The sequence below is a fragment of the Schistocerca gregaria genome, chromosome X (assembly GCF_023897955.1).
Source record: "Schistocerca gregaria isolate iqSchGreg1 chromosome X, iqSchGreg1.2, whole genome shotgun sequence".
NCBI lineage: Eukaryota > Metazoa > Arthropoda > Insecta > Orthoptera > Acrididae > Schistocerca > Schistocerca gregaria.
This window is the reverse complement of record NC_064931.1, coordinates 725,937,566-725,949,693: the sequence shown is the minus strand read 5'-3', so window position 1 is coordinate 725,949,693 and position 12,128 is coordinate 725,937,566. Positions and strand designations below refer to the sequence as shown.

Sequence of the window (12,128 nt, the reverse complement as noted above, 5' to 3'; positions counted from 1 at the left end):
GATGGATGCTTTTGCAGGTAACTAATCCCATTTTCTCTCTCTGCCCTAAAAGAACAACTTTTCACTCCATACATGGAGTAACAAAGCTCTCTCTGAATATGGCATGTACTTATCACTGGACCTATGGAGGAGTTGTACGAGGGCATTCAACAAGTAATAGAACACTTTTTTCTTCTGAAAGCAGTAGATGCGGAAGAACAATCAAATGAAATTTTGTGAGCTTCTCTCGAGTGTACAGACTTTGATGAGGTCTTGCAATGCCACGGAGAATGAGAAGCGAGTCCATTTTTTGTGACAATGAACACGCTGAAGTCCAACATTGCAGGAGTCACAGCTGCCTGCGTGGCCAGGTGACACGGAGATAAACAAGTTTGCAGGACCTTGTTGTGATATTGACATGCCTCACCCAACGACTCACTGTGCTTTTGTTCACTGCCAGGTCACCATACACATTCTTCAAGTGCCTACAAGTATCAGATGTTCTGGTTTTCTGTCAAAAGAAACTCAATGACAGCTCTCAGCTTGGAACACACTTCCTTTACAGACACCATTTTGATGTCTACATATAGAGCTGCCACCTATCTGAATGTCATGAAACTATAGGGGCTGAAGCAGGAATTTTCTATGATATCTCTGTTAATTAAATTATCAGCCAACCTAATTTCAATCACCTCTTTATAGACACTGTTCCAAAAACTGGAAATGTTGGCAACCATCACAGTTTCCGCAAATTTCATATTGAGTCCCTCATTTAGGCAGTGTTCTGCTACCGCCGATTTTTTCGGCTGTTGTAGCCTCGTATGATGGCGATTTTCCACACACCTGTCATGCACTGTGCGAATCAAGCAGCCAATATAAGCTTTCCCACATTGACACGGAATTTTGTACACACCGGGTTAACAGAGACAATGGGTTTTCTCTTAGCAAGATGTGGAATCCTGTATTATCTCGCATCAAAACTGAACGTTCTTCGGTGCGGCCTTGATTGTGATATATCGTTGTCAGCAGTGTTTCACTAAGCGCGGCGCCACCTCCATGTCTTGGAAGGCAGAAACCGTGATGGGTGGCGCATGCGCCAGGTACTGAACGGTGGCCTATACAGGACATCGATTTGCAACCTGGTGTCAGTTCTCAGCAGGACTCATTAGCAGAAGCAGCATTTTCCTGAAGATGGTGACCAGTTGGATCACCGAAATATCGAGTCAAGGGGATCCTAAAATCCGGCAGCAAACACGAAGAGACTTTCAAGATTTATTATGCCAGGAAAGCCTACATAATCACAGTTTTAATTTTCATCCATCTATCATATCTAATCTCAGGTTTGACAGCCACAAGGTGCAGCCAAGAACAACAAAGGATTACTTTGCAATTTAATGAGGAATAATATGTTGACGAGTCTATATTTTTCTTCCAGTGCAACAAAATTAACCTGAAAATACTTGTTTATAGGTGATTTCAGGAAGGAGCTAATATGAGAGCCAACAAACTCCGACCATACTGCTAACTGCTCTTTGGAGCAGTAAGCATAGGCATTGGGCATGGTAACATGTTCCTTGAGCTGCAAACCAATGGAGAACTGTTCCCTTCACAGGTGACTCCCATTTCAGCACTGACCCAACAGCTTTGTTTTTATTTTGCGAGAAGGTGGAGCCAGTTACACAGCAAACAAGTGAAAAAGGAATAATTTCACACAAGACAGTATTGGTGTGTGGAATGGCATTTCTAAGTTGATAAAATAACTTCCACATCTCTCCTCAAAGGACAATGCCTGCTCGTGTGTGTATGTGGTGTCTTTTATGCTTATGTATGTCATTATAGTTGTACAATATGTTACAATAGGTCTTGTCTCATGTATGCATATCTTCAATTCCAAAGAATTTAGTGCATGTATTGGTCAGTTCAACCACTCAACTATAATCCCATAATAAGGCTTTATTGGAATTCCTTGGAGAGATTGCAAGCAGTCCTACTCTATAGACTTTTCAGCACTGAGAGCAGCTTTCACAAAGAATGACATCTGTTTCCTATGGAAACCATATACACCATCATCATCGTCACACAATGATGTGCGTGTCATTTTGCTGCGGGGGTGATCACACATTTTCTCAAAATGGTTAAAAAAATAAAATAAAAAAATCACTCATTCAACCCTCATGCGGGACACCGTTTTTCACAACACGAGTGGGCATGCAGTGCACTTTGTACATATGCAAAGAATAGCTGACTATGTTACATGTATAAACAAAAGTACAGTTCAATTAAACAACAATAAAATAAAGTAACCTTATTCACTGAAACACCAAAGAAACTTATATAGGTACGCGTACTGTGATACAAAAATCTGTAAACAGGCAGAATACAATGATACGGTCGGCAACACCTATATAAGACGACAAGTGTCTGGTGTAGTAGTTAGACTTGTTACTGCTGCTACAATGGCAGGTCATCAAGACTTGAGTGAGTTTGAATGTGGTGTTATAATTGGCACACGAGTGATGGGACACAGCATCTCAGAGGTATCATTGATATGGGTTTTCAGAGCCGAAGGCCCACTTGTTTACCCTTGTTGACCACATGACACAAAGGTTTCTGCCTCACCTGGACCCAACAACACTGACAAGGGACCGTTTATGACTGGAAACATGTTGTCTGGTCGGCCAAGACTCATTTCAAATTGTATCGAGCAGATGGATGCGTATGGGTATGGAGACAAAATCCATGGATCCTAAATGTCAGCAGGGGGACTGTTCAAGGTGGTGGAGGCTCTGTAATGGTGTGAGGCATGTGCAGTTGAAGTGATATGGGGACCCCTGATATGTCTAGATACAACTCTGACAGGTGACACGTACTTAAGCATCCCATGTGAACACCTGCATCCATTCATCTCTATTATGCATTCCCATGGACTTGGGCAATTCCAGCAAGACAACGAGACACCCCACATGTCCAGAATTGCAACAGTGTGCCCCAGGAACACTCTTCTTAGTTTAAACATTTCCACTGGCCACCCAGCTCCCCAAACGTGAACATTATTGAGCATATCTTTGATGCCTTGCAATGCGCTGTTCAGAAGAGATCTCCACCCCTCGTACTCTTACGAATTTTTGGACAGCCATGCAGCATTCGTGGTGTCAATTCCCTCCGGCATTACTTCAGATATTAGTTGATTCCATGCCGTGTTGTGTTGTGACACTTCTGCGTACTCACGGGGGCCCTACACGATATTAGGCAGGTGTACCTGTTTTCTTTAGCTCTTTGGCGCATGAGCTGTTTAATTAAACAATAATAAAATAAATCTTCCACTGTATCACACTGTCACTGCACACAAGCATTATTCCACAGTAATGACCCTCTCGGAACATTAAACAGTACAGTTGCATTACATCCCTGTCAACTACTTACGTGATTACCAATTATCGTGTTGAAAAATTCTTCATTGTGAAACTGTGGTGCTAGCTTGAAATCTGGGTTATTTTCTTTCATGGATCATAAATTTTTTCTCACCTACCTTGCTGTTTATTTTATATTATTGCTGCTCACTTGTACATATGACAACATAACTTATTGCTGTGTTAGCTGAAGGAATAGGTATTGACTCGCAACTGTGAAACAAGGGAATGGTACAAAAACAATGTTACCTGTGACTGATGCACTTTATACACAGGTGTGCCCATTTGAGGGTTAAAATTAATTTCTAGAAAGAAACGATCAAAATAGAACAATATCCTTGGTAATCCATTCATTGTCTTTTCCAAGAATATTACGACTATCTACCAATGTTTTAAGGATTAAAAACTTAACATCTACGAGGTGGTATATTGTAGGAATGAATGCCCTACAGCTCTGTACCTCCAACTCAGATTTGAAGCACCAAGGACACAAAGTAGGTATAATATTTTTTCTTACTTTCTTGGCATGACTTTGGCTTTGGGAGGAATCTTCCTCCAGAACATAACACTTCCACTTGCAAACAGATGGACTTCCTGAATGTATCGACTTTCCTGGTGTTGTCTAGCACTTCTCCACATCCTGGCATGTTTAGTGTCTAGTCGCAAACCAGTCATGGCCTGATCAGCAAACATGACATTATTCCATTCTGCAATGGTCCAATGTTGACGTGCAAGAGGCTGGGTCCTTTGATTGCATTGGTTCTATTGGTTCAAAGCTAAACTTCTCACTGGTCTTCTGGAATGAAAAATACCAGGATGCAATCTTCTATGCAATGCTTGATCTGAGATACAAATTCCTGTTGCCCGGGAGAAGTCATTTACAGTATTTCTGGTAGTTGAGGATGGGCACCTATGAGCCGACAGTTGGAGGAAATGATGCTGCATTGGTGTTTTCATACAAGGACGACCACTATGAGGTCCATTTTTCACATTTCCCATTTCTCTGTATTTTCTCAATACCTTAGGCACACCTCTTTGAATGACATGTGACTGATTGGCGACATCTTGCTGTGTACGGCCTGCTGAAAGTAAAGCCAATATCCTGACTGCAAAGTGTTGTATATTTCTACACAAAATGTTTTATGTCTATGTGGCATATTACTGCAGTGCTGAACACAAACTGAATAAAGCTGTTGTTCATACTGGACCACTCACGATGTGCCGCTGCAGCAGCAATATGTTTACATGACTGGGAAACAGCCACAAAGATGCCAGTAGTAAACACCGTCCAGTATATGGGGTCTAACTGGATAATGCATGAAGTGCCTGGGTCAATGAGACCTCTAATATCATTGACTACATTTCACAATGTTATTCCAAACTTTTGTTGAGCAGTGTACTTTTTCAGATATATTTTGAGACAGTTTTATTTTCTGGGTATAAATACTGAAAATGTTATCAATTTTCAGTTAAGGTATTGTACATCTAAGAACTTGTGTGAAAAATAAAAAGTATGCACACAACGACGTATCAATGCGCTCAATGGTCTGGTACCATTTCAACTGTAGGCAGCTGATTGGTCTATTTAAGATACACACCACATGATGCAACATAGTACTGAGCAGTGGGACCTAGCATTTTATAACAAAGAAACACGTACACTTTGTTAGCTAAAGCTCAAAAGATGGTGTAATGCGGACATTTTTAACATGATAAGTTCGGTGGCGGATGTTTTGAAGTGCGGTAGCATCAAATGCCGTGACAGGTCGGGCCTGAACTCTTCATTAACAATACCCTGCCTCAACAGGTAATTGCGCAGCAGCCATCCTCAAATGCTTTGTGTTGTGTGTTTCCCATTGTTTTCTTTTCTTAGTTTGAAATAAGTGAAGCAACTAATCCTGCTCCATCGAATATAGCCCTTACAACACCAGAAGAGTTCTGTGATCACTGTGACAATGTCAGTTCTGCTATAGGCTGCTGCCCTACGAAAGGGAGGCAGGGCTCATCTCTCTGCAATGCTCTTCTGCCCTCTGGTGGCGAAAATTCTAATTTGTTTATGCTCACAGCCATCTGCCACTATGGCTTATAGTGTCCACACACTATGCTATAGCGATTTGAAAACAAAATTTAACTTTTTAGATTGCACCAAAATTCTTCCCCTGTTAAAATAGTTACTGTATGTTTGGTCCTACTTCTACGCTAAGAGCCTTGTCAGTTCTATCTGTAGCATTGCCAAGCATGGGCAACACTGCTATGAATCCCCAAAAAGGTCGAAATTAATAGTGTGCAGATTTTGTAATCATCGAATTGTGTGAAAAAAGACAAATAATGTCCAGAAACACCTTAAATTGGACACAAATTCATTTCACTGATGGAAAAATGCTGTTGCTTTTCAACAGAAGAATCATTTTTGAAAGTTTAAATACAGGCAAATAAATAAAACAGATGCCATTTTGGAAAAAAATAGGCGCTGAAGTTTCTTAAAAGCAAACATTCCAATCAAAAAGTTCCCAATCAGCACTTTTTTTTAACAATTTCAAAGAACTAAGGCTTTGTCTGTCTTCATTCACGAAGTGTGACAACTTTTAAATGTGTGACATCTTTTAAATATGTACATGCAATCATTTACCAACAAAAACACAGATGCGAATTTAAACAAAAACGGACATAAATTTTGCAAAAAATACATGCAAATTTTGCAAAAAATACATGCAAATTTTGCCAAAAATAGACGCTAAATTTTCCGATCCCTTAGCATCAGTATACAATGAACTTCACCACCTCATGTAAAATATTATAGTGATTCTTGAAATTTTCCTAGTTTAATGAGTATTGCCTGATGTTTCAGGATTGCAGCCAGATGATGTTGACATATTCCCACGATAATTCGGCTGACAATCATTCAGCAATCTTCAGATAAGTATTTTACACTGGAGATTGCTGGTACACTTTACTAAGCTTACGTCAAAAATTGTTGTGAAGGCGCATGCATGAGCACCATCTGTCGAGTTTAGTGCTCTCTTTGAATATCAATCCATCTAAAGTGGGCAGGGAGATGCATAATTGTGACATTGCTTGCTCACACTGTGTATACTGCAGGCCCCTGGAGTTAAAAATTCATGTGTCAACATAATAAAGTTTTCACTACAAGAGTGATTAGTTTTATTTCTGAAGATATTAAAGAAATCACTGGATCATGCATCTTATCCAGATAAAAACCATCACCACAGCTGAGTAAGTATTCCACAGAGTCCTCAATAATTCAATTCCAAAAGAAACTCATTGGGATCAAGATTTCTGTGGCAGAGTAAGTTATAGAGTGTCCTGAGAAGATACAATGCTTGGCTACGGCCAACTTACTGAGCTGCAAAACACGTGTTGCAGTGAAGATGCACATACTGTGCATGTAGTCTGATCAATTTAGGCTTTGTCACACTGGTGATCAATTTAGGCTTTGTCACACTGGCATGGTATTCTCTAAACACCAGACTTCCACAAACCCAGATCACCCTTTACCAAACCAAGAAGAGCAGGTCTTCAGATAATTCTTCAAATGGCTCTGAGCACTATGGGACTCAACTGCTGTGGTCATTAGTCCCCTAGAACTTAGAACTACTTAAACCTAACTAACCTAAGGACATCACACACATCCATGCCCGAGGCAGGATTCGAACCTGCGCTGTAGCAGTAGCACAGTTCTGGACTGCGCGCCTAGAACCGCGAGACCACCGCGGCCTGGGGTAATTCTTCCTCTAATGTTAAAATAGTTACTGTACGTATGGTTCTACTTCTATGCTAAGAGCCTTGTCAGTTCTATCTGTAGCATTGTCCGGCTTGGGCCACACCGCTGTGAATGCCCTAAAAGACCTAAATTAATAGTGTGCAGATTTTGTAATCATCGAATTGAGTGAAAAAAAGACAAATAATGCCCAGAAACACCTTAAATTGGACACAAATTCATTTCACTGATGGAAAAATGCTGTTGCTTTCAACAGAACAATCACTTTTGAAAGTTTAAATACAAGCAAATGAATAAAACAGACGCCATTTTGGACTTTAAACAGCTTCTCCTCCTCTTGATCTTTTGAGTGATCACATTTTTTCCTCCTTCAAGTTATGCTTATCTGATGTACAAAATATCCATAACATTTGAGCATAGACTGTAGGTGTTCTAGCTCCTTTTCAAGGCTGTCTCTATCAGACATGCAGTGTAACCTGTGTACAAATGTTGTAAGGATGTCCATGGTTTGTGAAAGATTGTGGCAGGCTCGAGTGAACCAAAGTACCACAAAACTGGTAGAGACCCCACATGGAGAGTAGACAGAAAGTGTCAGAATTGTTGAATTATTCTTCTCTTTTCACCAGTTACAACTTATCAAACTCTTCTCCAATGTCTTCAACAAAGAGCAGCAATTTAGCTGCAGTAAGGAATCCTCTGTCAGTTCTATAGCACACAAAATACTTGGGAAATTGTTTTGCTCCCTTCTCTTATGGTATTGTTCCCACATTGTTGCTCAATAGAGGGGTAGGGGGACACCAAGGGGTTGTAAATTCTTCATGCTGAAAATTTTGTTGCTGTCAAATGAGATGGTAATTTTCATGACGACTACACCACAGCAACAGCTACCTGGGATGATAACCACTGCCCAGAGTACCAGTGCCCTGGATCGGACAAGACTCTACACCAGACACACAGTTAATAGATCAGGCAAAAGCAGTGTCCATTGAGATGAGGTGAACTTCAACCAGAAGGGTACATTAAGGCCTCCCTAATAGTCAGGCTATTGTGTTGTTTATCAGACACTTGCGTTTATGCATTAGGATGCAAGGGGATTGGTATTTTGACGGACAGTGATGGAATTTCACCACATGAAGTATCTTACTGCTGCCACAACTTCTGTGGAAGTTTCACAATAATAACATCTGACCAAACTTTAACCTAGTAACTTTACATAATTGAAGCAAGTAATTATCTTTGGTTGATTCATAAAATTACTACAAATGTGAAAAGATCAAAAGAAGATCATACACAAAAAATAGACACCTTACATACCTGTGTAATGATACACGATGCGGCAATGTAGGTATTATTTGGGGCAACCCTTTGTAGAATTGAGACTTCTGAAGATTGTCCCATTGGAACAAAGAATCGAGGTACTTAAGTGTTTTCACGCCGACATCTTCAAAGTAACTTATCTGCAAAACAAACACAACAAAGAAAACAAAACAAAAACCATTCACTGTATGACTTGGATGTCATAATATAAACAATATACAGTATAACATAGTCATGTAACTTAGTGTAAAAAGTTGGACTTCAAATCTATATCGTTGTTTTTATAATTAATTCCATTCTTGCCACAGAATAGCAGACCTGTTGTGGGACGTGTTTCGCACTCAACTATGGAACCTACTCCAGAATACAACATTGACACACTTCAGACAGTAGATTTACACTCCATGACAGGATACTGAAGTAATGTTGTCAGCAAAGGAGGGTCATTCCGTGATATTACCAAGACAGCATGAACCAAGTTTCAGTTGCATAATCTGCAGCATGTTGTATCACAAGTAGAGATAAGAAAAATAATTTTTACCCTTACAAAAAAACTAATTTTGCAGTAAGATGGTGAAGGGATCTTTCTTTATGCTAAGATATGAAGTGGTGAGGAATGTGAAGGCGATTGATATTACTTTGCTTACTCTCAAACAGTGACATGTACAATCTCAAACCTCTTAATGAGGATTCAGCAGTTTTGTAAGAAATTCTATGAATCATTTGGTACAGAATCTTACTTATGTAGAACAACAAAATTTTTTCCACTAGATATCACGATTATGGCTAGTACATAATGTTTCTACCTTTATAAATTCTGCGACCAGTTAAAGATTTACAATAACATACCAGGGGTGGACTAAGGGCCAGGGCAGGGGATGGGACAGAAGCAGGAGTATGACAGGAACTCTCAAGTTCTTGCAAGAGGAGGATGAGGAGGAGATTAGTGTTTAACGTCCTGTCGATGACGGCGTCATTAGAGGTGGAGCACAAGTTCGGATTTGGGAAGGAAATCAGCCATGCCCTTTCGAAGGAACCATCTCGACATTTTCCTGAAGCGATTAACATAAATCACGAAAAACCTAAATGAGGATGGCTGGACATAGGTTTGAACCACTGTCCTCCCAAATGAGAGTCTAGTGTACTAACCACTGTGCCACCTCGCTTAGTAGTTCTTGCATGAGGAGTGGCATTTTCTAAGTACAGTGATATGATAAGTGTGTCAGGAAGCATTTAGTTAAAATCCCTCATTATGAAAGGAACAGGAGAGTACCTTCAGAATCCAGTCACCAAACTCTCAGAGGGCAGTGGCCTTACAAGTGGTATCATATGCTACATCAGGGCCAAAGTACATACTTATTGCAGTGCCTACACTCTTCTATGGGTGTTTCCAGTTTACGAACATTATCGAGATTAGCATGTAGCTTTCTGAATCCACAATGGAAAGAGCTAAAAGTTGCTGTATTTGATCAGTGACAGTAGTCACTAGTAAGCAGTGTTATCAGTCTCAGCATCTATAACAAAGCTCTCACTTTACATACAGCAGTTAACCTGCTGACTTTATTGCACACATCTTTGGATGATGTGCACAGTACCTACAGTCTTATATTCTGTGTTTGTCCTCTTCACACACTTAATCCTTACTGACTGTGTGAAAATTTACGATTGTTACGGTATTGTGCTGGAAACTTAGCATTAAAGACATATGTCACAAGAAGTGCTACCTGTTTCTGCCTCAATACTAAAGAGCCAAAGAAACTGGCACACATGTATAGTATCATGTAGGTCCCCCGCAAGCACGCAGAAGAGCTGCAACACGACGTGGCATGGGCTCCACCAATGTCTGAAGTAGTGCTGGTGGGAATTGAAACCAGGGCCGTCCATAAATTCATAAGAGTACGAGGAGGTGGAGGTCTCTTCTGAACAGCATGTTGCAAGGCATCCCAGATATGCTCAATAATGTTCATGTCTGGACAGCTTGGTGGCAAGCGGAAGTGTTTAAACTCAGAAGCGTGTTCCTGGAGGCACTCTGTAGCAATTCTGGACATGTGGGGTGTCTCGTTGTCTTGCTGGAATTGCCCAAATCCATGGGAATGCATAATGGACATGAATGGATGCAGGTGTTAAGACAGGATGCTTAACATAGAATGCTTAAGTACGTGTCACCTGTAGGAGTTGTATCTAGACATATCAGGGGTCCCATATCACTGCAACTGCACACAATCCACACCATTACAGAGCCTCCACCAGCTGAACAGTCCCCTGCTGACATGCAGGGTCCATGGATTCATGAGGATGTCTGCACACCCATACACGTCTATCCTATCAACACAATTTGAAATGAGACTTGCTCGACCAGGCAACACATTTCCATTCATCAATGTCAGTGTTGATGGGCAAAGGCGAGGCATAAAGCTTTGTGTCGTGCAGTCTACAAGGCTATGTGAGAGGGTCTTTGCCTCCAAAAGCCCGTATCAATGATGTTTTGTTTAATGGTTTGCATTCTGAAACTTGTTGATGGCCCAGCATTCAAATCTGCAGCAATCTGCAGAAGGCTTGCACTTCCGTCACGTTGAATGATTCTCTTCAGTTGTTGGTCCCATTCTTGCAGGATCTTTTTCCGGCCACAGCGATGTTGGAGATTTGATGTTTAATTGGATTCCTGATATTCACGGCAAACTTGTGAAATGGTCATAGCAATAACCGATCTAACAACTGTGCTGTAATCTTCCTGTTTAGATATATCTATATTTGAATATGAATGCCTATACCAGTTTCTTTGGCGCTTCAGTGTATGAACTCAGTTAGCATAATTAGCCTAAGTTACCACCCATTGCTATTCACTGGTAGAAAGCAACACGCAAGCAAGCAAGCAAGCAAGCAAAAAAATACATGCATACAAACGAAACAAAGAAGCCTTTTAACCTATCTTCCTTGGCTGATAAAACACACCATTAGTGTTTTTCGATTAAGATTGTTCAGTTTTAGATCTATTGATCCTTATTTTGGACTTCCGCAGGCCACCAAACTCCACAGACATGAACATTATTGACCACATCTGTGATGTCTTACAACGTGCTGCTCAGAAGAGATCTCCACCCCCTCGTACTCTTACAGATTTATGGAAAGTCTTGCAGGATTCATGGTGTCAATTCCCTCCAGCACTACTTCAGACATTAGTCGAGTCCATGCCACATCATGTTGCGGCACTACTGTGTGCTTGCGGTGGCCCTACACAATATTAGGTATGTGTACCAGTTTCTTTGGCTCTTCAGTGTATGTTGCTGTGGAATCATCTAATGCATCTGAACAAGTAGGTCTGTCTGCAGTCAAAGGTGAGTAACTGACTGCAACATGGTTGTGAATGTCTCACATCCATACTTTTTAGACCAAGCCCGAGCATAGTTCAGGTTACAACTTTGTGTTAAAAAGAACGTACCTCAATAGGTCAGGCCAGTAATTTCCTGATGCTCGAGGCTTCTATCACTTGAAAACTGGACTAATTGCGTATGAGAACAATGTCGGACATCTCACTACCTGTCCCTTACTGGTGCTGCCTTCTGTTATCAATTTCTAGAATTATTTCAAAAGAAACAATAGTGAATGTAACAGCTCTTGTCACGAATAGCTGAGCCAATATGATGACACTGATGTAATTTTGTGCATGTACTTCTTAAGGTTTC

At 40.7% G+C, this 12,128-nt stretch overlaps 1 protein-coding gene across 2 annotated transcripts in view; it reads right to left on the bottom strand.

The window, feature by feature from the left end:
- LOC126299596 (SCY1-like protein 2) overlaps nt 1-12,128 on the bottom strand; it is a gene marked incomplete at its 5' end in the record, with an annotated part of 158,499 nt that overhangs the window by 88,331 nt on the left and 58,040 nt on the right. For both annotated transcript variants that reach the window (XM_049991616.1, XM_049991617.1), the window contains 1 exon segment: nt 8,443-8,585. In XM_049991616.1, the coding sequence (XP_049847573.1) occupies nt 8,443-8,585 (143 nt within the window).